This window comes from Notolepis coatsorum (assembly GCF_963971535.1).
Source record: "Notolepis coatsorum genome assembly, chromosome: 5".
In the NCBI taxonomy this organism is placed as follows: Eukaryota; Metazoa; Chordata; class Actinopteri; order Aulopiformes; family Paralepididae; genus Notolepis; species Notolepis coatsorum.
In genome coordinates, this window is record NC_140169.1 from 129,289,206 (window position 1) to 129,317,074 (window position 27,869).

The 27,869-nt window shown below is 48.3% G+C and overlaps 1 protein-coding gene across 1 annotated transcript in view; it reads left to right on the plus strand.

Moving 5' to 3' along the window:
- The window catches only part of tiam2b (TIAM Rac1 associated GEF 2b), a 60,314-nt gene that overhangs the window by 21,726 nt on the left and 10,719 nt on the right, over nt 1-27,869 (plus strand). Inside the window, exons 2-14 of the mRNA XM_084314749.1 lie at nt 11,482-11,679; nt 11,915-13,123; nt 15,793-16,276; nt 16,523-16,695; nt 17,574-17,798; nt 19,083-19,268; nt 19,385-19,531; nt 21,993-22,052; nt 23,344-23,511; nt 23,960-24,064; nt 24,522-24,600; nt 24,739-24,828; nt 26,857-27,078. Coding sequence (XP_084170875.1) covers nt 11,921-13,123; nt 15,793-16,276; nt 16,523-16,695; nt 17,574-17,798; nt 19,083-19,268; nt 19,385-19,531; nt 21,993-22,052; nt 23,344-23,511; nt 23,960-24,064; nt 24,522-24,600; nt 24,739-24,828; nt 26,857-27,078 — 3,142 coding nt within the window. The 5' untranslated portion in view covers nt 11,482-11,679; nt 11,915-11,920. The remainder of the gene's footprint in view (nt 1-11,481; nt 11,680-11,914; nt 13,124-15,792; nt 16,277-16,522; nt 16,696-17,573; nt 17,799-19,082; nt 19,269-19,384; nt 19,532-21,992; nt 22,053-23,343; nt 23,512-23,959; nt 24,065-24,521; nt 24,601-24,738; nt 24,829-26,856; nt 27,079-27,869) is intronic.

The following is a 27,869-nucleotide window of genomic DNA, read 5'->3' on the forward strand; positions in this document are numbered from 1 at the left end:
TCTCTCTCTCTCTCTCTCTCTCTCTCTCTCTCTCTCTCTCTCTCTCTCTCTCTCTCTCTCTCTCTCTCCTCTCGTTTTTTTTGGCACAGGTCTCTGCTCATGTCTGGCTCTAGCCGTCATTGTTTTTCTGCGTGCTGGTCTCTCTCTCAGCAGCCTCTCCCAGTGTTGTGTAAGAGAGGAGGGCCGGGAGAGACGAGAAGCGACGGCCACTATGTTCTCTGTGGTTTTGCTAGTGAGCTCAGCTCCACCATGACTCCCTCTGTCCATATTCCCTGGATGATAGGAGGCCTCTTATGTAAGCCGACGGGATTGGTTTCGGGTTTGTTTATATGTTCCCCCCCCCCAAGTATGAGAAGGAGGATTTAGGACGATTACGCTTCAGCTGTGCTGTTCCTTTCACAGAGGCGGAGTTACGTAATCCTGAAGTGTGATTCTTCATCTTGGCCAATCAGACGAATGTGTCGTGTTCTCATGAAGTGTCCCACCGACGGATACGGCACAGCGACACCATCGATGCAGCTCATTAGGCCACTGTTGACATTTAACGATGATCACCTGTTGTGTTTGATTACAATCACCTGTTGTTCACCTGTTGTTTGCCAAGATGTCAAGAGATGATGATAAAATGGAATAATAATATGAATAGTAGAAACAGCGTTGGCTCTTCAGAAGAAACTGGAGCTGGAAAGTGTTTTAGAGTAGAAGTGCTGATCCAGAATGTTTTCCCTGTCAGGTTATAATGAATATTATGGTCACAGCTACCTGGGTCACTGATTCTAGTATCAGTATTCCTATAATATTCCATCTTCCTGTCTCAGGAGCAGCGTGATAAACAAGGTTATTTTTATAGTGACAACGTCACAGGGGAACAAATGCTGACGGGATGTTTGACCAAGACCCGCGAGTCACACCCTGGACAAGAACAGAGCCGTGCCATTGGCCGGAGCCCAGCTGGGGGGGAAGAGCCGACAGGATCCTACCCTTACGTATGGGAAGCCACTGTGTCCTGTCCTGTCTTTCCAAAGTGTCTCGTTTACTATGGGTTGTGCGTGGGTGTGCAGTGTGCACGTATACAGCGGGCTACACACAACTACATGAAGGATTAACTCAAGAGGCCACTACGCGGGGTTGTGTGCACGTGAGAAAGTAATGGTGGACTTCTCAGGTCAACCTCTCACCTTTCAGAGTAAAGTGTCTGTTCAGCAAAATGTATTCAGTGTGTGTGTGTGTGTGTGTGTGTGTGTGTGTGTGTGTCTGTGTTGTGAGTGTGTGTGTGGGTGGGTGGAACAGTTCAGCGTGGCCCTTTTGTCTTCAGCGGTTGTCAGAGGTTCGTTTGTATAGCTGACCAAGCAAGGAGAACAGGGCTCGGTCCGGCTGCTCTCTCAGATCAAGATCATTTCCACGGTTTGAGCGGGCGGCGCTGCTCGCTGCCAGCGAGGCTTTCGGTCCACAATAGATACTATGAAAATAAAACAGGGAACACATTGGTGGATGCGGTGTGTAGAGGGTTTTCGGGGCTGCTATATACCTCGCCAAGTCTACTGTATAAGCTTTCACATTCCACAGAGGCTAAATGTGCATTTTGACCTTTAAGAACAGATGAACCTCAAACCATTAAATCCAGAAGCTGTTATCCACTTAGTTACAATGGACCTCTCTGCTGTTATTTTCCTCTAAAATGCACTTAACCAAAGAAAATCTGGATTATGGACTCATTTGTTTAGCAACCAAATTGCAAATCAATATCCTTAATTTAGCTCTTTACTAGCTTGAGTAAAATAGTTGTACAGGCATGCCAGGGAGTCGATGGAGAGAGAGAGGAGGAGGGGAGGAGGAGGAGGAGAGAGGATGGGGGGGAGAGGCATTGGGTTTCTCTGTGGTTTTCTTGTGTTTACATGGGTTTAGGCTTAACCGCTACATCCTGCTCATTAGGTGTGTGTGTGTGGTGTGGGGTGGTACACGGGTCCTGTCCAGGTGTTCATTAGGTGTGTACATGGTGGTACACAGGTCTTGTCCAGGTGTTCATTAGGTGTGTGTGTGGTGGTACATGGGTCCTTTCATTAGGTGTGTGTGTGTGTGTGGTGGTACATGGGTCCTTTCATTAGGTGTCTGGGTGGTACATGGGTCCTTTCATTAGGGTGTGTGTGTGGTGGTACATGGGTCTTTCATTAGGTGGTTGTGTGTGTGTGGTGGTACATGGGTCCTTTTATTAGGTGTATGTGTGGTCGGTGGTACATGGGTCCTTTCATTAGGTGTGTGTGTGTGGTGGTACACGGGTCCTTTCATTAGTGTGTGTGTGTGGTGGTACACGGGTCCTTTCATTAGGTGTGTGTGTGGTGGTACATGGGTCCTTTCATTAGGTGTGTGTGTGTGTGTGTGTGTGTGTGTGTGTGTGTGTGTGTGTGTGTGTGTGTGTGTGTGTGTGTGTGTGTGTGTGTGTGTGGTGTGTGTGTGTGTGTGTGTGTGTGTGTGTGTGTGTGTGTGTGTGTGTGGGGGGGGGGGGGGGGGGTGGTACACAGGTCCTTTCCAGGTGTTGGCTTGGAGCTCCAATATGAAAATAATGAATAATTAGGCTATAATGTTTGCCTGAATGTTGTTGATACATTATTGAGTGATGATTAATGCATGGACCAGTTATTCTTATAACTTTTTTTTATTTATTTTTTTATTTTTTTACAAGTATTTTTGTTTTACAACTAAAATTGTGAACTCAGTATTGATTAACCCCAAAACACTAGCTGAGATACGTGTGGTTCCAAAGGCGGAGGTCTTAAAGGGATAGTTCAGATGTTATGGCACATAGAGTGATATGAAATACTTGCATGTAATGGATGCATAGCCATTAGTTGACTCAATGTTACCAAGTCCCATGGCTCAACGTTCTGGCTGTGTTCTGAGCAAGACATGCAGCTTTAGAAAGCAAATGTTTGAACTATTCACAACAGAATACAACAATGCTTGATTCTTCTCTCAGAATGATGTGATATCTTGGAACTAGTTAGCTAGACAGCCCAGTGTGTACACTAACTTTTTCAAGAGACAGAATAGTTCCAGAATATTGCATCAATCTGAGAGAAGTATCAGGAAATGGGAAATCCAAAAGGACTGATGTATTTTGTTGTGGATGGTTAAAACATTTGGTTGTGCTAAAAAACGTTTCTGTCTGAGGCTGCCTCACCAGACCTCATGTGCTGCCTGTCTGAAGACCAGACCCCATGTGCTGCCTGTCTGAGGCTGCCTCACCAGACCCCATGTGCTGCCTGTCTGAAGACCAGACCCCATGTGCTGCCTGTCTGAAGACCGGGTCTGCCTGTCTGAAGACCAGACCCCATGTGCTGCCTGTCTGAAGACCAGACCCCATGTGCTGCCTGTCTGAAGACCAGACCCCATGTGCTGCCTGTCTGAAGACCGGGTCTGCCTGTCTGAAGACCAGACCCCATGTGCTGCCTGTCTGAAGACCAGACCCCATGTGCTGCCTGTCTGAAGACCAGACCCCATGTGCTGCCTGTCTGAGGCTGCCTCACCAGACCCCATGTGCTGCCTGTCTGAGGCTGCCTCACCAGACCCCATGTGCTGCCTGTCTGAGGCTGCCTCACCAGACCCCATGTGCTGCCTGTCTGAAGAATCAAGAATCAAGAGGTTTATTTGTCACATACCGTACATACCAGGGCATACAGTGAAATGCAGGTGGTCACGCCTGCATTGATTGTGCAAAATACAATAATAAAAATAGGCATAAAAAATATAAACATAGAAAAAATAAAATAGGTAAGACACAAGATATGCATGGTAAAAAAAAAAGACATGCTAAGTTCCTGAGAAACTGGTTCCTATATACACTACTATACAATATACAATTTAACATTTTAACTCTTAATGTATCTAAACTATACTATTAGTACCTCCTTCCTTTAAAGTGACTTTCTATTTTAAAGTGACTTTCTATTTTTTAAAGTGACATTTTGTTTAAGTGATTGTTTTAGCGGTTGCTGCATGTGTGTGTGTGTGTGTGTGTGTGTGTGTGTGTGTGTGTGTGTGTGTGTGTGTGTGTGTGTGTGTGTGTGTGTGTGTGTGTGTGTGTGTGTGTGTGTGTGTGTGTGTGTGTGTGTGTGTGTGTGTGTGTGTGTGTGTGTGTGTGTGTGTGTGCTCATGTGTACTTGTGAGTGGAGAGTTCAGTGTTCAGTGTTCTGATGGCCTGGGGGGAAGAAGCTGAGCCGGAGTCTCTCTGTTCTCGCAGCGTGTGACCGTAGGCGCTTGCCTGAGCGCAGCAGCTTGAACAGGCTGTTGTCGGGGTGGTGGGGGTCTTTCTGAAGCTGCCTCAGGCAGACCCCATGTGCTGCCTGTGTGAAGCTGCCTCACTCGCTCGGAACATAGAGCTCTACTGGCAACCATTTCGTACCCCTTTATGTAAACAAATCTAAACTATCCCTTTATAGAATAGAATATTATTGATTTATCTAGCACATTTTACATATACTGTACCTGAATTCTGTCCTCTGCATTTAAGTCATGCCAACCAGTTAGGACCAGTTAGGACTAGTTCAAGGTGGTATGTACCCAGCAGGCACGTCCTCAAGGTGGTATGTACCCAGCAGACATGTCCTCAAGGTGGTATGTACCCAGCAGGCATGTCCTCAAGGTGGTATGTACCCAGCAGGCATGTCCTCAAGGTGGTATGTACCCAGCAGGCACGTCTTCAAGGTGGTATGTACCCAGCAGGCATGTCCTCAAGGTGGTATGTACCCAGCAGGCATGTCTTCAAGGTGGTATGTACCCAGCAGGCATGTCCTCAAGGTGGTATGTACCCAGCAGGCACGTCCTCAGGGTGGTATGTACCCAGCAGGCACGTCCTCAAGGTGGTATGTACCCAGCAGGCACGTCTTCAAGGGTGGGAGCTGGGAGGAACACCAGTACCTGGAGGAAACTCACGCAAACATGGGGAGAACATGCAAACTCCACACAGAACCCTTCTGCCAGGGTTCAAACCCAGGTCCTTTTTGCTGTGAGGCAACAGCGCTAACCACTGTGCCACCATGCCGCTCCTTTCACTACCCTTTCTGGGCACTGAATCTGTCCAGTGTCTTTCAGCTTTGAGCTAATTTATTTACATCACATGGGGCTGCTTTTTGGGAGATTTGGCTCAGAGTGCTGCCATCACCATATGGCTCCGTTATAGACGGCTGCTTTTGGAAGCAGCATCATCATCATCATCATCCTCATCATTCTTCACAAGCAGCACGGCACACTCCTTCTCCCATTGAGGGCGGCGCTGTTTGGATTCGGCACTCAGTGTCTCTTGATTGCTGCTCATCAAGGTTTTTGTGGAGCTCCTCGGATATTGAATCTGGTTCGCTGATGGATGGTCTGAGGGCCAAAGGGGCTTGGCAGTGGCATCTGGAGGCTGAATAGAAGGGCCCGCGCCAGGCACCCGTCCCTTATCCCCCCTCCGGGACAAAGAAGCTGGAAGAAAGGAGTGTGGAGCCCTTCCCCCAACACTCCTCTTTCACCTCCTCTCCAGGCACTAATTTAAGTTCTCAATGTGTTCTATATAAATAGATACATATACATACATACTGTACAAATGTATATATATTTGGAAGATATGTAAACTTGATTTGAAGTAATATACAATAGTTGCTTGTTATAGTTGCTTGTTATTGTATATATATATATAAGATATATATATATATATATATATTAGGGATGCTCGATATTGGCTTTTTTACCGATACCGATATTCCGATATTGTCCAACTCTTAATTTCCGATACCGATATCAACCGATACCGATATATGCAGGGTTTCCCACCCCAAAAAACTGAATAATTTCAGGTAACTAATAATTTCACTGGATATATATATAACAAATATTGTTATTGTTTTTTTCTTTTTTTAAACCGATACCGATATTTTCCGATATCACATTTTACTGCCGATATCGGCCGATAATATCGGTCGGCCGATAATATCGGACATCCCTAATATATATATATATATATATATATATATATATATATATATATATATATATATATATATATATATATATATATATATAAATTCGCAATATAGTTCATACCTATATTCTACTTCAGATACTTATCTCAGATATAATGTTTACTCCAACCCCCATCATGGTTACTAACAGGTGCCCATCTGCTGCTGTGGTGATTGATCTGATGTGCTCTAATTGACAACTAATTAAATTATCTATTCATTGGTGTTGGGGAGGTTGACCAGACAGGGGCAGTGGAGGGTAGTATTGCTGGACATGAAGAGAGGTTAATTAGATTAGACATCCGGTCAAATGTAGTTTGGTTAACGACCGGGAGGTTATCCGTGAGTTTGGAATAAACTGTCAATATATCAATGAAAATACGAATACATGAATAAGAAAGTGAAAAAAAAAAGCTGATTTGGAGCTGAATGGATGGGTTCATGACTCCAGGCATTGAGATCAACACAGCCCTGTGTGTGGACTGGAGAGTTACAGCCTACAGGTTTCTTGATTGAGTCCATAGTATAGTATCGTACTCCCCATTCCCATGCAGTCCAATACGATGATCTTTTGGATTATCCGATGTGATTTTACACACAGATTATTGCGATATGTATCAATATCAAAAATCTCCTTCTGAATCACGTGATGTTTAAGTGCTTCCACATGGCCCGGCCGGCCCTGGTCCATAATATAGCCTACTATCCAGTGTTTTTGACGGCGTCCAGAGGAGGAAGCAGCTGCAGAGGCCACACCAAACGTAACATTTGAGTCTCGGGACCCCACCCGTCTGCCCCATAGCACCAGTACAAGGACCCCCACTCAGCGCTGGAGAGGAAGCAGGCTTCTACCCCCAGCCCCGGCACACATCCTCTGACGGAGAGAGGTCCTGGGCTCCAGGCGCCCGCCCTGGCCCTTATCAAGGCTCCTTTTTTCACTTTCCCATGGGAAGGGGAACACTCATTGCTCCTCGGTCCTGTGCCTACATAAGCAGCGCAACCCCCCCTATTCAACCGGTCAACCTGAGAGGTGAGCCGTGGTAATCAGACCCCCGTCTGAATGAAGGGAGAGATTGTTTTCTTTGTGGCGTGTGTGTGGTTTCGGTTTTTGTGTCTAGTTCAAATGGCCGGTTTCCTCTGCGGCTGCATGAGATGATAGGAAGCTACAAAGGGTTATGTTGGCCTGCAACTCAACACTGAAACCAGTCGGGGCTTGAAAAGGAGTCAGCGATGACGCAACAGCTCTCTGTGGAAACTGTTGTCGGGGTAGCGTTGGGATTAAGTTAATCATACCACTAATATGGACATGTTTGTTGATACACGTTGTCTGCTCTCGCCATGCACATGTTTTGAAATGAAAGATACTGGCACAGCACAATGGGGAAAATAGTTTCCTGGACCGTCTGGTGTTATTTGATCCGGCTCAGAGATTCAGGATAAAAACCAGTTTCTTGAACGGAAAACCAGCACTTTATTTACGACCGATGAGGGCAGGGATGTCCTATTCCTGCTGTAGCCTTTCATCTTACAGAGGGTTTTTTCAACTTGTCACCCGCCAAACGCCTGTAGCTAACAATAGACCCTCTTGTTCCCTCTCACTCTCCGCTGTCTCTTTGTCATCACTACCCTCAGCCCCACACTCTTCTTCCTGTGTGCGTGTGCATGTGTGTGTGTGTGTGTGTGTGTGCTAGTTACGGTATGCCGGGTCAAACAAGAGGCCCAGTCACAACAGTCTCCCAGGTGGCCAGCTGCTGCGACCACAGCCCCAGCTCTCCCTGCCATAATTGTTCCAGCAACTCTTTTCTCCCGCCACACAACTCCATCACAAACCACCACCTAGCCTTTGCACCACGGCCCTCTCCCGCCACACAACTCCATCACAAACCACCACCTAGCCTTTGCACCACGGCCCTCTCCCGCCACACAACTCCATCACAAACCACCACCTAGCCTTTCCAACGTGGTGGACACACGGCCCTCTCCCGCCACACGCCACCAAACACAACCCGTCTCTATTATGTCAATGTTGGATGAGAGAGACATTAATTTATGCCTTCTTAAAGCTATATTTGCCGAAGAAAAACGAGCTGTAGCCTATAGGGCTAATGTTGATATTTCTTTGCAGTGGAATTGTGTCTTTTTTTTACAGGAAATAAATACCGGTGCATTACAGGCCACAGAATGGTGATTAACAATCGTGTTGTCGTAAAACAATAATAAAAAAAAAACAAATATATCGAGTCATATTTCCCAGTGCGATGACAACCAATTGGATTAGCATGCGATTCCCCATACCTAAGCAGATATCGTGATATATCTCAATATGGGTAAGAAATTACATCACATGCCATGATTTATTATAAGCTGGCAGTCGCCTGGGTTCACACTTAAAGGAGTCCTCTGGGAGACGGGAGGCAGGAGGCAGGAGGCTTCCTTGTATTTATGGCGGCTCTGCTCCTCCTGCTTCCTGTGTCCAGTCCTCTCCGGAACACATGCATCACTACTAGGCCCTGGCTGGGATTCATACAACTGACTGCTGACACGCTGCTGTGGTTTGAAAAGGATAAACCCACCTTTGACACGTCCACATTTTTCCAACTGCAAAGCTTTTTAAGCCTGCTTTTGTCCTTAGCAGGAAACCATTTTTATTCTAGAGTGTGAACTTAACAATTAATACAAATTATAATAATTGTGAACAATAATCATTGCACTGTAAATCATAAACTCTTAGGAATAACAATTTGAATATTAGATCACAGAGCCAGGTTTGTCCGTTGGGAGCTTTGGCAACAGGTTTAAACAAACTAAATTCTTGTGACGTAAACCTAAACTGGATCAACTGTCATCTCTAACGGCTGCAGCAGCCCCAGCAGTTTGTTGGATCATCGTCAGGGTCTGTTATTCCCGCCAACTCCCTTTATGGAGACCAGTGAGGAGGGAGCCCGCTACGGCACTATGACGTGTGCTACAGGACAGGGAACGGGAGGAGGGCCAGAGACCTGGGAATGCCGTTTGTTCCATGACTGATGTAAAACAGTTGAATGAAAGCTATTTGTATCGGTCAAAACATCAATAGAAATGAAACACCACAGAGAAATGAGTGACCTGTGAAAAAGACGTGAACACAAGTGTTCTGCCACCGACTGGAGAAGTGTGTTTGGAACTGCCATTCCTGTTTGCTTATACGTTAGATTAACCCTTTCACTACCACACTACAGAAGGTTAACCCTTTCACTACCACACTACAGAAGGTTAAACAGGGATGTGTGTCGAGTGCAGGTGTCTGTCTGTCCTCAGCAGAGAGACTGAGCGTGAGGTTGTTCAGGAGGCTGGAGCACCTCCTCATTTAGGCTCTGATACATTCCGCTGCAATACGGCCCGTAGCATGTCGGTATTGGGGGGGGGGGGTGGCCTTTGTGCCTGAAGAATACGAGGGTCGTGGGTGACAGGGTTTCCCCCGCGGAGGCAGCAGATGGCCTATAGGAGGGGCACAGAGACGTGGAGAGCCTGCACCTTCACCATTCACGGCTGCTTGTCTGAGCGCAAGCCGACAAGCGCGGAAACAAAGCCGGGGGTTCCTCCCACCGCGCCGGCCCACCGTCTGGACCCACGCAGGCATTGGCTGGCAGAAGAGCGCCTGAGCGCACACTGGCAGCTCAGCACACCCCGAAGCTCTGATATGCATTATAATACCATATCTGCTCCTTAAAAGGTTTGGGTGTGATGACAGAGGCTTGATGATAGGGGCGACAGTGGCTCGGGGAGGTAGAGCGGTCGTCTGGTAATCCGGAGGTTCCCGGTTCCCACTCCTCCCGGGCAGGCAGTGTGTTGAAGTGTCCTTGAGCAAGACACTTAACCCCTAACTGCTCCCGATGAGCAGGTTGGCTCCTTGCATGGTCGCCTCTGCCGTCGGTGTGTGAATGTGTGAGTGAATGGGTAAAATGTGAGGAACAAACTGTAAAGCGCTTTGGATAAAAACGATATATAAATGCACCATTTACCATTTAGAGGCAGCCACTTTGGTCGTTCCTCCGGGTTCTCTGGTTGGGTGTTTCAGCTGGTCATGGTTTCCTCTCCAGTGCTTCCTGTCTTGTTTGAAATGAAAGGGTCAAAGGTCATCGGTGTGTTTGGGGTCAGCAGTGTGTTGTGTTGCTATGGGTCCTCCCTCCTCTCCTCCGCGGCGAAGGAGCCGTCGGGACAGGATGGGCGTAGCGCTGCCTTATTTGACGCTGAACTTCGGTCCACTCTGACCTATGACCTCCTCCCTACGTCTCTCAGGAAATGAGTGCTCTCTGCAAAGTCTACTCAGGAGCCTCAGGGCTCTTAATCATTCCAAAGAAAGTCCTATAGTGAATGTCATCTTTGATGACAGCCAGGACATGCCATGCGTGTAATAGTTTTACCTTGTACAACCTCTTTTGCTTTTAAGTTTCATGTTCAGTCCCTGGGGAGTGTTTTAAGGATGAGGATCGCCAGATAACTCTTATAATAATGAGAGAACATTGATTTGTATGACCGTGAAACATCCATAAAAGACCGATATTTACATTTAACATTTTGTCATTTAGTCAGCAGGAAGGCTACAACTCTGGCAGATAAGTAACATTGTTTGTCAAACCGTGTTGAAACGTGAGTGCTGCAGTGTTGAGTGCATAGTAGTAGAGACATTAGTAGCCTATACTGTAGTAGACAGTGGCTCGGGAGGTAGAGCAGTCGTCTGGTAATCTGGAGGTTCCCCGTTCGATTCCCGCTCCTCCCTAGCAGCGTGTTGATGTGTCCTTGAGCAAGACACTTAACCCCTAATTGCTCCCATGAGCAGGTTGGCTCCTTGCATGGTTGCCTCTGCCATCGGTGTGTGAATGTGTGAGTGAATGGGTAAAAATGTGAGGAACAAATTGTAAAGCGCTTTGGATAAAAGCGCTATATAATTGCAGCCATTTAGTATCGAGTAATATAGGCAAGGAATAGTATTTAGTGGAAAGGTGCATGATAGTAGGAGACTACATTGCTGACAACCTATAATAACCTATAACCAATAATTACATATAATAATTGTTCACAGTTATCAGGCTAACTGATCAGTTTTTGTGTTCCTTGCTTGTGTCATGGCCGCTACTAAGGGCGACAGCTCTAATGGCTTAAAATAGCATTGTCTGATGACTTCAACTCAATAATCGTAGATTGAGGCTCTTTTTTTTTTAAGTGGAGAAAATTGCTCGGAATTCCAAGGAACCAAAATAAACAGGAGACAGAATGAGAGGTCTGCTTTAAAATAAATTTTAAAAAGCCCTTTCAGCAGCAGGAGCAACAGAGGTGGTACGTCATGGAAGAGGGTTTGGGTGAAGGGGGGGTGGGGGGGGGGGGGTGTTTAGATTGTGGGTGGGGGTTGGAAAGAAGAGTGGGGGGATCCTGACCACAGTGGGCTCACACAAGGCAGTCTGTGTGGAGTTAACTGAAGCCCCTCCCTCCTCTGTTTCCCCTACAGATGAGAAACGGAGAGAGAGAGAGAGAGAGAGAGAGGGAGAGAGAGAGAGAGCAGCTGAGTGTGACAGAGAGAGAGGTGCTCAGTCCCAAGAAGAGCTCTACCGGCAGCACAGAGCTGGCACTGGAGGAGGACAGAGGAGGACAGAGGAGTATGCAGAGTGCAGCCTGAGTTTGTCCCGAGGACGGACCACTACAGCCGGTAAGTCGTGTTTATGCCTCATGTACATAAACTGAGTGGTTTATTTTTATGCATGCTGGGTGTGCTGTGTGTGTGTGTGTGTGTGTGTGTGTGTGTGTGTATATGTGTGTATCAGTGTATGTGTGTGTGTGTGTGTGTGTCACCGTGGAGCCAGACCACAAGCATAGCTTGGGTTTACTTTATATGCCTGTTACTTTGTCTTAATGATGTCATCACGAATGTTGATTGATTCCAGATCAGAATGGGGAACACAGACAGCCAGTACAGCAGCTTTGTTGTCCCTGGAAAACCCTGCTCCCTGACGTTCCACTCCAGGAGGGAGGAGGTCCAGTCTGCCCACACCTGGTGGAGGGGCAACGAGGGGGCGTCGGGCTACAAGAGCAGGGGCACGGGGAGGTGCCACCTCCCCCAGCACAAGAGCAACCAGCCGTATGGCTCGCGGCACTACGAGCCCGTCGCTAAGGCCGCTAAAGGAGTCCCCGGCAACAAGCTGAGGGCCAGCTCTCCACAGAAGTGTGGCAGAGGGGATAGGTCTCAAGGCAACTGCAAAAATGGCCATCGCTATGGTTACCTGGAGAGCAGCGGGGAGAGTAACTGCTTCAGCATCAGCGGCCAGCAGAGCCCCGAGCGCACGTCTGAGCCGGCGGAGAGCCGCGGCAGCCCCAAGGTGCTGCTCAGTAAGGACGGCAGCATGCGCGTGGAGTTCACCAACACCAGGGTCATCCCCGTGGAGACCCAGGGGGGGATACCCACTCTCCCCGCAGCGGCCCCAGAAGCCTCGCTCAGGACCAGCAAGGGCAGCTCGCTGAGCTCCGAGGGCTCCTGGTACGACTCGCCCTGGGGCCACGCCACGGAGCTCAGTGACAACGTCTTCACCTGTGGGCAGAATGTGGATAACAGCAGTGGCTACACCACCTACTCTTCCACCCGTACGGAGGAGACCGGCTGTGGTTACACCAGCAGTGGATACAATACCTTTTCTTCTGCCCGGACGGAGGACATGTCCCCTGGCTTCAGCACCAGCCTCCTGTTCCCCATCGTGGACAACAGCAGCAGTGAGTTCACCAGCATGGGATATAATACCTGCTCCTCAGGCCGCACCGAGGACAGTGGCATAGGGGACTCTGTGATCCTCCAGCCGGACTCCGGTTCACCTCCCCTGACCGACCTGTGCTCCGGCCCCGGCGTGGCCGCCCCCTCCCCCACAGCCCAGCTCCAGGACGTGGCTCAGCACCGGGCCTCGCTGTCCTCGGTGCTGCTGCTAGACTCGGTCATCCAGGAAGAGAGAGAGGACGACCAGCGCTACTCCTCTCACACTCTGCCGTGCCGCAAAGCCGAGCAGGTCCCTGCCGCCGGGAACAGCCGGAAAGACTCGCTGAAGAGCCGCATCAGACGACTGAGCGACTGGACAGGAAGTCTGAGCAGGAAGAAGAGAAGGATACAGGTGAGGTGGTGGAGGAGGGTGGTGTCTAGATCCCATCAGGTGAGGTGGAGGAGGAGGGTGGTGTCTAGATCCCATCAGGTGAGGTGGAGGAGGAGGGTGGTGTCTAGATCCCATCAGGTGAGGTGGTGGAGGAGGGTGGTGTCTAGATCCCATCAGGTGAGGTGGAGGAGGAGGGTGGTGTCTAGATCCCATCAGGTGAGGTGGTGGAGGAGGGTGGTGTCTAGATCCCATCAGGTGAGGTGGAGGAGACGGGGAAGGTGGTGTCTAGATCCCATCAGGTGAGGTGGTGGAGACGGGGAGGGTGGTGTCTAGATCCCATCAGGTGAGGTGGTGGAGGAGGGTGGTGTTTAGATCCCATCAGGTGAGGTGGAGGAGGGTGGTGTCTAGATCCCATCAGGTGAGGTGGAGGAGGGTGGTGTCTAGATCCCATCAGGTGAGGTGGAGGAGGGTGGTGTCTAGATCCCATCAGGTGAGGTGGAGGAGACGGGGAGGGTGGTGTCTAGATCCCATCAGGTGAGGTGGAGGAGGGTGGTGTCTAGATCCCATCAGGTGAGACGGGGAGGGTGGTGTCTAGATCCCATCAGGTGAGGTGGAGAGGGTGGTGTCTAGATCCCATCAGGTGAGGTGGAGGAGACGGGGAGGGTGGTGTCTAGATCCCATCAGGTGAGGTGGAGAGGGTGGTGTCTAGATCCCATCAGGTGAGGTGGAGAGGGTGGTGTCTAGATCCCATCAGGTGAGGTGGAGAGGGTGGTGTCTAGATCCCATCAGGTGAGGTGGAGAGGGTGGTGTCTAGATCCCATCAGGTGAGGTAGGGAGACGGGGAGGGTGGTGTCTAGATCCCATCAGGTGAGGTGGAGAGGGTGGTGTCTAGATCCCATCAAGTGAGGTGGAGGAGACGGGGAGGGTGGTGTCTAGATCCCATCAGGTGAGGTGGAGAGGGTGGTGTCTAGATCCCATCAGGTGAGGTGGAGAGGGTGGTGTCTAGATCCCATCAGGTGAGGTGGAGGAGGGTGGTGTCTAGATCCCATCAGGTGAGGTGGAGAGGGTGGTGTCTAGATCCCATCAAGTGAGGTGGAGAGGGTGGTGTCTAGATCCCATCAAGTGAGGTGGAGGAGACGGGGAGGGTGGTGTCTGGATGTCTGACCTGGAGGGTCGTCACTTGTCGGCCGAACAGCAAAGACACAACAAATGTCCCCCTAAAAGGTTGTTTAAGAACCTGTCCCTTAACTTAACCCTTACCTTAACCTTTCCCTCTACTGACCAGCTACAGTTAATGGCACAAAGGGATCTAGATACTGCCATAGTGAAGGGGGAATGGGATAGATAACGGCAGGAGGACAGCATGTTTACTTCTAGAAGCCATATTGGATTAGAGACTAAATGAGGGGCGGTGTGCGTCCTCACATAAATATGATTTCTATTTACAAAATACAAGAAACCACTTGCGCGCGTTTATGTTTTGTTCCCGTGTCCTGTTAGAAGATGTGCCACAGCATTCTACTTGTTCTTTCCTGTTTATTTATGCAGGACAGCTCTCCGCCCTCCTTTTGCCTTTTTCTGATGTTTTTTCGGGCCTTATTAGATTATAGAGACAAATCCCATCTCTGCGGGTTTCTATTTAGACCACTAGCGGCTGATCTCATTGTGTGGGCTGTTCGATGTGCTGGGCCCCCCCGGCTGTCTCAGATCTAACACAATAAACTAGAACACATCGCTGTCACACGATGTCCCTGATGCTGCCTCAGTTAAGATGCTAAAGACCACGAGCTACAAATACACTGTACTTCTGTGGATTCCTCCCCCAGGTTGTCTCATGACACGTTGCCTGGAGAATGAGCGTCACGCACACAGTCTTACACACATACACACACTTACACACATACACACATATACACACATACATACACTTACACATATACAGTACACATTTACACACATACACACTTACACACATATACACATACACATATACAGTACACACTTACACACATATACACACTTACACACTTATACACACATATACACGCTTACACATGGGAGCTCCCTAGTACAAACCCCAGTCTTGTACTGTTGGCCATCTAGCAGTTCCACAGAAGAAAGCTTAGAAGACTGATGCTAGGGAACTTTGGCTCTGACAAAAAACTAAAACATTGTAAATACTGCACACTTTGAATGGATGAGCGCATGGCCTCATTCACTGTGACTGAGGGCAGACGAGCAAGTCAAGTAATAATAAAAGTGTCATTTGACTCCGTCTACAATACGCCGTCAGTCCCGGCCCCAGGTCTACGAGGTGTGTAAGATGAGCCCTCGTCCGTGTTCTTTTTTGAGAGGAAGTTTCGTATTGTTACCTTATCATCTCGTAAGAGCTAGTTTCTTTGTGCTGGTCCTTGACCCGTCGAAGGCATGTGCAATAGAGATGGATATGTAGATCTATTACAGTAATGGAATGCAATGTTCATGTTACTTGACTCAAGGTTATAATAAAGAGCATTTATGCCAACGGTGTGGGTGTACCCATTGATAATCAGTGATTGTATCTATACGATGGGGACATGAAAGATGTGAAGAATGTTATTCATCCCCCTGATGTTGGGAGATTATATGTCCTCATATTGCCCAGGTCAGCCTTAATTGACCCCCCCCCCCCCCCCCCCATCTCTCCTCAGGAGCCCTATGGCAGTGAGACCATTGAAGGCTTTAACAACGGACTAGACCCTGGACCAGCGGACCCCAGCTGCCTCTGGTCCTCCAACCCCCTGCACGCCCAGCCCCAACACCTGGTACCGGTCCAGCCGGCCCGCTACGGCTCCTCCAGGAGCCTGCAAGGCCAGCAGCAGAACCACGGCGACGCCTTGCGGCAGAACGTCTACGAGAACTTCATGCAGGAGCTGGAGACGGGCTGCAGCGGACCCGAGAGGACCGAGCCCTCGGAGGGAGAGGGGGAGGACGGGATGGACGAGGAGCAGGGGGAGAGCAGCAGCGGCTCGCTGGGCTCTCTGGAGCAGCTGGACCTGCTCTTTGAGAAGGAGCAGGGGGTGGTGCGCAGGGCGGGCTGGCTGTCCTTCAAAGCCCTCCTGACCTTGCACAAGGACAAGAAGCTGGAGCTGGTGGCCCGCCGCAAGTGGAGGCAGTATTGGGTCACACTCAAAGGTGGGTGTGTCCCCCTGCACAGACTGAAAATCAGCTATTTAACCGTCCATACCTAATTCATTAATTTCCTGTATAATCCTATGTAATAGTTTTAGCGGACAGTCGTATTATATATCTGTAATAGGTTTATTACAATTATTTTTCTTGTCGCATTTTAATCAAAATAAAAAGAATATATTGAATACATTCAACAACACATTTGCTTATCGGAAGCCCTCGTTCCTGTGACTATGATCCCGTCATCAGGTTGCACCCTGCTGTTCTACGAGACATACGGGAAGGGCAGCCCTGAGCAGGAGCTGTCCCCGCGCTACGCCCTGCTGGCGGACGACAGCATCGTACAGGCCATCCCCGAGCACCCCAAGAAGGAGAACGTCTTCTGTCTGAGCAACTCCTACGGTGACGTTTACTTGTTCCAGGTCAGTACACGGTTACACTGCGTAACGCCGGTCCTGTAGCCCCCGCATTCTGAACCCTGGTACTGCAAGTCACTGAGTCAGATCTAGGATCAGCCTAGCGCTCCTCTGGCTGTGTGAGCACAGCGCTCACAGTATATTTTCCTCCTGCTCTCAGAATAGTGTGAATGAAAGTGAGACGGTGGAGGGTTGTGGTTTGTGCTCTGCAGAGCGCCCCACACCAGCCCAGGCCTATAGGCTCACCACAAGTATGCGCCAAGGCTTGGGAGCGTTTTAGGAAATTTATATGCCGTTCTTCTCAGTAATGATAATGACTATGTTGGTGTTTGGTTATATTCTGTTAGTGTAAACGGTTTCACAGCCCCATTGTTATAATGCACTAGAGGATGTTGGAGTGCTGTGAAAAGCTTCCCTACCGGCTAGTTTGAGTGGACGGTTGTACACAGTATATCTCCCTGCTGGCAGCAGGGTAATTTACCTCTTTTCCCCCCTTTTTAAAAGAGAAAAGTCGTGTCTTTCTAATGTTCTTCACACGCCAGTTCATGAGCTTGAAAAGCAGCTTTCTTTATTCCCTGAGTAATGTTAATTGTATCCCGTTATAGAGTGTGTTTACTAGACACACAAATCACACTGTAGGACCCATCTACCCTACATCTCTATGACAACAGGGAGTTCTTTGCCCAGTCTGTGGAGAGAGAGAGAGAGAGAGAGAGGGGAAGTGATGAATGTGTCGAGGAGCTTTTGTCTGGCACTTAAGCGTCCCCGCCTGGGACGGAGGGAAGGCAGAAGGGCGTGTAATGGGAGTCGTGTCCCACCCCGCCCCTGGCACTGAGTCACCTAGCTGCGTTTCTGCCACTCTCTCCCCCCCCCCCCCATTCCAGGCTGCCAACCAAACGGACCTGGAGAACTGGGTGACGGCGATCCACTCTGCCAGCGCCTCTCTGCTGGCCAAGCGGCAGGGCAAGGAGGACACGGTCCGCCTGCTGCGCAGCCAGACGCGCTCGCTGCTGCAGAAGATCGACATGGACGGCAAGATGAAGAAGATGGCCGAGCTGCAGCTGTCCGTCATCAGCGACCAGAAGAACAGGAAGGCCATTGAGAGCCAGGTGAGGACGGTCGGCCATCAGGGTTAGAGGAGGGTAGGCGTTGGTTGAGAGATCAAGGGTTCTAGAGCAGGAGCGGACCGTTCAAGTGGTTAGTTAAATTGGCCAATTAGGTGATTAGTGTCTGTGGTGAAATGTAAACCAGAGCTTTTTGAACCAAAGACATTTCACCACGTCCTGTTATTTCTTCACACCCTACAGACCTGCTGTTGTCTCAGATGATGAAACCCTTCCTGGGTAAAGCGCTGCCATGGTTTGGTTTGGTGAAATAAATCAAGAAACAGCATTAGACTGTGTGCAGACATTACTTTAACTTTAATCTTTGTTTTGGACTCAGCATCGGTTTTATACATTTTTGTGGGATGAGCAGCTCCTTCTACCCGCTTCTCTCTGCCCATGCGGTCTATGACCTCTTACTTCTTCCAGGTAGTGATGAGTATCCTCGTGCAACAACAGCATCCTGACGGGAACACCGAGACTTGAGCCCGAGAGATGTTGGCAAACAGCACTCCGCTCTTGTTTAATTTGTACCCCAGATGTTTTCAGTCAAATGGACCATTACCATCAATCTATCTATCCCATGCTCTTGATAGAAGTCCTCTCTGATGGGAACGCCAGATGAGGTCGTTGTTATTGCTCAATAAACCAAATGCTGATGTGTTGACAGCCGTGCTGCACTACGAAGCCCCCCCCCTCTTTCCTTCAACACCAGCTGCCCCGCTGCCAGTGAGCAAACAAACACAGGGGTTTCCCACCCCAGCGCTGGAGCTGGTTAGAGCTGCTCTCATCCTAATAAAGGAGCGGAGTGTGGGTCAGTGGCTAGTTTGGAGGGGATTTTGGGGATCAAACCCTCTGTCTCTGAACTCCATTCCATCTGGTCCACCGCCGGGGCCCTCGGCTCCCTTTAATGTCCGCCGCCAAACACGATACCGGCGCTGCTATTTGAAGTGAACCTCATAGGCCCTCGCCCTAGATTAGGTTCTAATCTCACCTCTGTACATTCAATTACACATTTACCCTCTCGGTGAAGAGAAGGGGAGAGAGGGCGGGAGGGGAGAGAGAGAGAGATTTCTTTCGTTCCTCATCAATGGTCATGTTGGATAAGGGTGATTAGAGGTAATCGAATGACACACAGCCCCAAGGACATTCTGTCATTACACTGGTGTCCGGGACGTGGCCTGTCCAGCTATCCTCACTGGTGCGTGTGTGTGTGTGTGTCTGCTCATCCTTAAAATATGTGCATCTTAATTCATATATAATTAAATTGATTCAAAAATGTCTCTGTAGATCCAGCAGTGGGATCAGAACCTGGAGAAGTTCAACATGGACCTGTTCCGTCTGCGCTGCTACCTGGCCAGCCTGCAAGGCAGTGAGCTGCCCAACCCCAAGAGTCTCCTGGCCGTGGCCAGCCGGCCCTCCAAAACCACGCTGGGTCGCCTGGGCCTCTTCTCCGTGTCCTCCTTCCACGCCCTGGTAGGTCTTACCACCGTAGCGATCTTCACTGTTCACTGTAGCGCCATTGGCTTGGTATCACAAAGGTTTTCCAGGTTTTTCTAAAACGCAAGCGTTTCTCCTGCCGCTGTTCTCAGATCTGCAGCCGCGACGAGTCGACCTTGCGGAGGCGCTGCCGGTCTCTTTCCAGAGGGGCGCGGAACAAGAGGGGCCTCTTCTCCTCTCTGAAAGGCCTGGACAGCCTGACCAAACGCAGCCAGGAGAAGAGGCACTCAGTGTCACAGGTACAGTACAGTACCTACACACACACACACACACACACACACACGCACGCACGCACGCACGCACACACACACACACGCACGCACGCACGCACGCACGCACGCACGCACACACACACACACACACACACACACACACACACAGAGACAGTTTTGAGCTTGTTACTTTAATATACTTTAATATGTCACTGATTAATGGCATGTGTCACTGCCCAACTCCATCCACGCCAAATGAATACCGTGGGTAAAGATGTTATCAAACGGTGTGTGTCGAAGGTCTGTGCCAGCTATGCTGCGTGGCTTAACCTCCAAAGCCACTATTAGACCGAGCTTAACCTATCAGCTGAAAAAGCTCTCTGTGGGTTTGCACCACTGGCCGCAGTGCCCCCCCCCCCCCCCCCCCCCCCTTTACCATTTGCCTCTTTCTCCTTTTTATCACCTGTATAAACAAGCCTTTACAAGGGACCTCTTGGCTCCTGGCTCGATGGCACGTTTTTGTAGACCTTCTGTTTAGAACAGAGACCGTTTGATAAATTCATCCAAGAAGCAGGTCCCTGGAATATATTTCAAGCGCTCCTCGCAGGGCCCTGACCCATAAATTACCCACACTGCCTCTTTCCTCGTTGAACTTGCAAGATGTCCGCCGCGGAGCGGGAGGAGGCCAATCGTTAAAGCCATCTTTTCTATGAGTTTGGGAACATTCCAAAGGGATGTGAGAGAGTCGTCCTTGTTTTTATTCCACCAAAGCAGTAGCAACATCCTGAAGTTCTCATTGTTTACTGAGCACAGTACTCCAGGCCCCCTGGCCCCACTTGACAGACACCCCTCAGAGAATCCCAGTCTATTTTGGGATGCTGATGTAGCCTTGCAGGCCAAGGGAGGGATAAATCTACCAGCACTCCCCTATTAGTCTGTTTTTTTCCCTCCAGTGTTATGATACTCTGACAGTATACTATATGCACCTCTTAGGCCCTGTGTCCACCGTGGAGCTGTCCTTTCAGCGCCTGCTTCTTCTTCTCCTCCAGTGCTACTACAGATAAGAAGCTGAGAAGGTTAAAAAAAATATATACTTTTAGCAAAAGAAGCAACGCTTCTAATGGGTTTTCAATAGTCGTCTTCCGACAACAGCACAAACAACAACAGTTACGACCAGCGCATCCCTCAAGCATCTGTTTAGCGACTCCAGCTTAAAAAATAACATGGTGGACACGGAGTCTTAGCTCTTGCCTCCACACATGTTCTTTGTTGACACTCTGAACTGTGCCCCATGTTTGCGCACGTTAGGTGACCTTGTGATATGCTGCTGGTCATGGTATGTTGGTGTGCCGGTCTCCAGACAGGCACTCAAACTGTTGATACCGGTTGGTGCCAAGAGTTATCTGTCCTCGTTACTGTAATCCACAGACATAACACCGCTGACCTCAGTGAAATGGACTGGAAAGGGCCAAACGTTTGATCCAAGTCCGTCCGTCGCTGAGAGCAGACAGCGAGATGTTTCCTGGTGGTCAATGTCATGAGTCAGAGGAGCCAGGGAGTCAGAGAGGCAACGTAATCTCCTGCCGGAGGCCAGTTCACCAACGTTGATGGAATAGGGCATTTACTAGGAGCCATGTGTAGTTAATTGTTGCAAGCTGCACTGCGCCAACATGGACACAAACAGATGGTTCGAGTAAAGCCACATCGTCCGTCCACCGTCCCAACAGCCCACACATTCACCAAAAGGATCCCTCTGCCTCTTTATTTCAGGGTGGGGGGGGGGGGGGGGGGGTCTGTGTGTCGTCACATTATAAAGCTTTGTAATTGCTCACAGAGAGCTGCGAGGTCGAGGACAGTCCTTAACGGCGCACTTTGTCGATTTGTAACTCGAATCCTATCGTTGTGTTGTGAGGAGGACATGTGTTAATCAGACATAAAACTTAACAACCTGGTCTGTGTGTCGAGAGCTTGGACACATCATCAGACACCCCCCGGCCCCCCCATCGCTGCCAAGTGATGTCATCCAGTGGAGAGCAGGCCTCTCGTGAATTGCAGACACTGTTTCCTCCGACTTGTTTCTTCAACCTACCACCTCCAGCTGGGCCCACTGCAGTTGAAAAGCGTTTAGGATATAATGAGCATGGATCCTTATCTCTATGGTGGTCTCTCTCGCCGGGCAGCAGAGTGGGCAGACTGGTATGCGGGGCGAGGGGGAGACTGTCTCCATCCACCGCCGGTCTGATTACTGCTGTTCCATCTGTCCGTCTCCCAGACCTGTAATTTCAGCCTGGCAGAACCCCTCATTTCTTCCAGGGAATCTTTCGGGGCTAATTTTGGTTTCAGTCTGGAACAGAATTAGTATCAAAGTCCCTGGTTTAGATAGATAGTTTTCAATTAGATGTAAATATAAACACGCTCTTATTTTTAGTTTGAATTTCAGCCTGAGTCACTCAACTGGGTGTGTGCTTTTTTTCTCCATGCGTTGCAGATTTTCGAGAGTCAAACCATCGGAGCGCCCGGCTACATCCTCACTGGCTGCAGCTCAGAGGTACAATTCCCCGTCCGTAGCACTGTATATTTACTCGATCCTTAACACAAATTTGCTACTTTATCGTTTGTTTCTTGGTCAACTAATCACGCCCTAATCCTCCCAACTCCTTGTTGGAATCTAAAACCCAGTGTTTACCCGAGCCCAGGTGCTGGTGGATTTGTCGTCGGTCAGTTTCTCAGACCAGCTAATCCTTCAGTGGGGGAGTGGTGGTGGTGGTGATGGGGGGGGGGGGGGCTTTCTATTCACACCAGAGTTGGGCCCAGCACAGCTGTCGCACCGGCCTGCTGGCCTGTTGACACTGCCTCAGTACACATGGGAAGGCGTGAGTCGGGCGAGGAGCCCTGCCGAGAGCAGAGAAGAAGGGGGTGGAGGGGCGTCAGGGGATGGAGCGCCTTTATTCTACCCCGAATTCCATTGTCCCAGAGTGTTAATCCCCCTTTACTCCCAGAAAATTACTGCCCCCTCCGCCCGCCTCGACCTCCCCGCCTCCTTCCTTCCCGGCGCTTCCTCGCTGACCTGTTGCTGTGCAGCTTTCAGCAGCTTTTTGGCTTTTGTTTCCGAGGAAGCAAACAGCTGTGGAGAACACGAAACCGTTTAGATATAATAATGGAGGGCGGGTTGTTTGTTGTGTTGTGTGTAAATATTTCATATTGTACTATGTCTCTGGGCAGCAGTAGTAGTAGTAGTAGTAGTAGTAGTAGTAGTAGTAGTAGTAGTAGTAGTAGTAGTAGTAGTAGTAGTAGTAGTAGTAGTAGTAGTAGTAGTAGTAGTAGTAGTAGTAGTAGTAGTAGTAGTAGTAGTAGTAGTAGTAGTAGTAGTAGTAGTAGTAGTAGTAGTAGTAGTAGTAGTAGTAGTAGTAGTAGTAGTAGTAGTAGTAGTAGTAGTAGTAGTAGTAGTAGTAGTAGTAGTAGTAGTAGTAGTAGTAGTAGTAGTAGTAGTAGTAGTAGTAGTAGTAGTAGTAGTAGTAGTAGTAGTAGTAGTAGTAGTAGTAGTAGTAGTAGTAGTAGTAGTAGTAGTAGTAGTAGTAGTAGTAGTAGTAGTAGTAGTAGTAGTAGTAGTAGTAGTAGTAGTAGTAGTAGTAGTAGTAGTAGTGGAGTCGTATTCTTTTCCTCCAGACATTTTTTTTTTTTTTTTTACTTAAATGTTTATTTTCTCCAGACATTTTTAATGATCAGCTGAATAATTTGGTAAGTGAGCGCATAAGAGCAACTTGAGGGCCACATAATGAACACTCTCTCTCGCTCTCTTTTCATTGTCTGTCTTCATCCGTCTGTCCTGCCGTTACCAGCGATTGGAAGAACCAGCCAAAGCGCAGTCAGTAGCACCCCCTGAAGACCTTCCTTGGTATAGCACTTTGGAATCCCAGGTCTGTGTCACTATGCCCGACAGCCAAGTTGTCATGGTGCCCGTAAAGGTGGATTCCCTCGTATCGGACGTGTTGTCGCTGGTGTGTAAGGTAAGCCCCACTGCAGTTCCTTATCGCCAATAGACGGTTGCACTGGAACAGTTTGGACCCAAATTAATTTCCTGTCAACTATTGCATTAGCAAACATTGCAACAGGAAATAAAGTTGGGTCCTTGACTCCTTATAGAATGTTATTGTTGTCACTTTAGAAACCATCAACAATGGACCTATCTCAAACCCTGCCCTCTTTTCTAGATCCTCCAATCAATCAATTCCCAATTTATATATGTTCACTCAGGAGATGAGGTGATTGCAGCAGATTGCTGTAGGGGGGATTCAACCACTATAATTGCATTTGATTCCTCAATAATTCATGCTCTCGCTCTATGAAAATAGCTCAATCATATCCCTTTTTGGCTGATATAGGGAGCATGTTAATAATTCTGAGAGTACCATATAGTTCTTAGATCATGTTTTTATTATTATTTTTTTTATCTAGGAGAGACAGCTGGACCTGGATCGGTACTGCCTACATATGAGAAGACATGTCGGTCAGAACATTGAGATCAGCACGCCAGCACCCACTGACCCAATCCGAGAACTGGTAAGGAATATGGGCGGGAATAACCCAGGACCTCACAATTCAATTCACTTACGATTATTAGGGGTATGATTCGATTATGAAACAACTGTCAATGCATCAGACTTGCATCACAATATGTTCACACCAATTCACTGCATACCTGTAAGTATTGTTGTTACTGTATACTTTACTAACTGTTACAATGTTTAAATTGCATCGCAATAATACCGCTTTTGAAATAGAGAAATGTATTATTGAATTTTGCACACTGATGCAGAATCGCAAAAAAAGGTATCGACCGTTTCTCCCACTGATGCGATCATTCTCAGAATCGCTCTCTGTTGTAGTACAATCAGTCAATTGTTACACCCTGTAAATGTATTAATCTTTTAAATATCATTGTAGCAAAAGTGGTCTCATACAGCGAACATGTCTGACTGATGAGCTTAACACTCTCACCCGTGTTTCCCATGACCAGGTGTATGACGAGCTGGAGGTCTTCCGTCTCAACGTATTCACTGTACAGTTGTCCCGCCATGATGCAGCAGTGGACTTTGGTGAGTCTGTGTCCATTACTTTGATAGAGGTTATACTGTCCTAATAAGTGCCCATACTGTAACTGCAACAGAAGTAGGCTCGGTATCCTTATATCACCAGCTACTCTCCTCTGACCTGTGTCTTCCCACCCTCTGTAGGTTTTGCTGTAACTGGCCATGTAGACGGCGCGGGGAAGAGCCACGTCTACGTCAGTGAGGTCGGCCCACAGGGACCGGCGTTCACCGAGGGTAAGGGGCAGGAGCTGAAACAACGAAATCAAACAAACGAGCGAGCTGTCTATCAAACCCTCTAGTAGTGACAGTTGTGCACGTACACAAAGGCTTGCTGCTAACCCATAGCTGCCTGCTAGCTACCTAGCGGGGCGTGGCTTTGGAGCAGTGAAATGCTGCTGACCAAATTTATTGGTGAAGCACAAAATTATTATATTATATTATATATTAAATTATATTTTTTAAACATCCCCAACGCTGCAACACCCCCATTCCTCCCAGGTGTCAGGCTCCTCATTCGCTTCCATTCATTTTGGGGACCATGTTTAAATATCATACTTCTGAAGTATAAACAAACTATACTGCTGTGACGATTTCAATAGAACAGACCATTCTGAGTCAATGGTACAGCAAAACTGTACATTGGAATATTGGTAAACATATCGGTCAATCCCATTGTCCCGTGGGATTATGCCCCCTCCCCACGGCGATATTAATATTTGATTAGAAACGCAAGCAAGGCTTGCGGCGACTCATATGGTCCTTGGGGGCTACCTGGTGCCCGCGGGTGTTGGTGTATTACACACGCAAGGCCACAGCGGGCCAATGAATTCAATCATAATCACTGTAAAATATATATATATATATTTTTTAAATGCACTCACCACACAACAGCCAAAGCAGTGACCGATCTCATCTTCCATTGAATATTGCAGCTTCCTTCTTTCTCTATGATATCTCCTCATCACATCTTGGGAATCATAAACATTCCTTCCTTCCTCACTTCCCTAAAGCGTCTTGTTACTCGCTCTGCTCTCGTCCCCCCGCCCCCCTCCTCCTCACGAGCTCCATGTAACGCGGAAGTGCAGTGGTCTATGCCATGTCTCGCAGCTCCTCTCTGATTGATTCTCAGACCGTCGAGGGCAGTCAATCATTCAACCCGCGTTTGTGAGTAGCTTGCGCAAAGTTGCACGGGCAGGGCTTAGATGACTCAAATAGCCTATTTTGATTGGATAATAAAATAAAAAGATCAACCCGTGCAGGGAAAGTTGCACTTGAGTGATTGACAGCAGCCATTACTGACTGCAGGCCTGATCAGACAGCTCAGAGCTGTCACTTTTGGCCATTTTTGAAGAAAAAATAAATTTCACTGGCATTTTTTTTACAGAGGAATTTTTTTTTTAATTTATTTATTTATCTTTTTCCCCCTCCATTTTCCTCCGATTTTCTCCCATCCCAATGTTAGTCGTTATGTCAATTCCCAATCCCCTTCCTGGTCGCTGCGCACTTACCCCCCACAGTCGGTCTGGGAGAGTGGAGGCTATCACGTGCTTCCTCCGACACACGTCCAGCCAATCAACCGCTTCTTTTCACCTGGCAGCGCGGATTCTCATTGAGAGGGCGTAGCGTGTGGAAGGATCACACTATCCCACTCAAGTCCTATCCGCGCTTAGCAGGCGCCCCGACCGAACTGTAGGAGTCGCTGTTTACAAGGACCCGGACCCACCCCGCCAGCTTCTCCCACCCTCTAATACTGCCAATTGTATTAGTGTGAACGGCCAGCCAAGCTGGTGACAACCCCGGAGCTGTGAGCTGGATTCGAACAGGCGAATCTAGCCGCTCCGGGGTTTGGTGACGAACGCAATCTCCGTTACACCACCTGACCGCCCAGAGGAAAACATTTCTAATAAAAAGAACAACAATAATAATAATAATAATAATAATAATAATAATAATAATAATAATAATAATAATAATAATAATAATAATAATAATAATAATAATAATAATAATAATAAAAAATATATATATATGTAAATTAATAATAATTATGAATTATGAGTGAATTTGTGTTTCAGGTGTTGTCATGGAATAACCTCCACTGCTGTGGAGGCATCTTGATGTGTTCTTATTGGGAAGAATGTTGTCGAATTCAGTTTAAGGATTTGAACATATTTGCCCAAAATCAACGGCCGCCTATTGCTCCTTTAATTGCGTTTGATCCCTGTACTGATAATTGCTTCTCATTCTCTGCCCCACACACAGGGCTGAAAGAAGGGGATGAGATCCTGGTTCTGAATGGGACCAGTGTGTCTGGGCTGGATCTGGGCCTGATGCACACCTTCTTCAACCACCAAAAGCTCCAGCTGCTGATCAGAAGAGAGGACCTGGCCCCTGAAGATCACAGCTCTGTCTGGCCCGACTGTGAAACCATCGGCCCCTGTCCACCACCACCACCTCCAAGCCAGCTCCCAGCTTGGCCCACAGGTACAGTTCAGTGATTTGCCACTTACCTTCACTGCTGGCAGTCGATTGGCTAGATTCAAAAGATTCAAAAGATACCTCTTTCAGTGACATCACTGGAGAAGCGCTTCACACCTCCGCATTTCCATATTACAGAACATTTCATAGTTGAATTGAGTATGTAACATGGAGTTCTGTGACCATATAATATATATATATTTATATAATATATAATGTCCTGCTTTTATTTCAGTTGGACTTTTTAAGAGGGAAATCAGTGAAGTGATTACCCATCTATAAGGCTATAGTACTGTATGGCCCTCTCTTACTATGAAACCCGATGAAGTTACTAGATTTGTAATCCTTCTTTAATTCCTTCACGGTTCACTGAAACGTTATCAACTGCAAGGTATTGAGTAGCCTCTCTACCACTAGAGGGAACCAAACTGAAGTGTCCTTCACCATTACTGTATGGATGATGTCCTGCTGGGTGTCTCTGTCTGGCTGCTGCCGCCACAACCTGCTGCTCTAATTAGCACCACTTGATGACAGATGGCATGTGGCACTGGGCAGCACTGTGTGGCCGTTGTCTAAATAGCCCCTTAATGGAGATAAATATAATACCAGTGGGAAGGACAATCAAGGATGTGAGGTTTATGATTATTATAATCTCTATTTAAATTCTATCTGGAGGGGAAACTATTATGTTGATGATTAATCAGCGCGCTACGTGTCCATAAGTGTTACGACGGAGGCACGCTGTTATTCTTGTCTGGTGTGAGGCCGGGTTGGCGCTTTCCAAACCCCTGAGACGT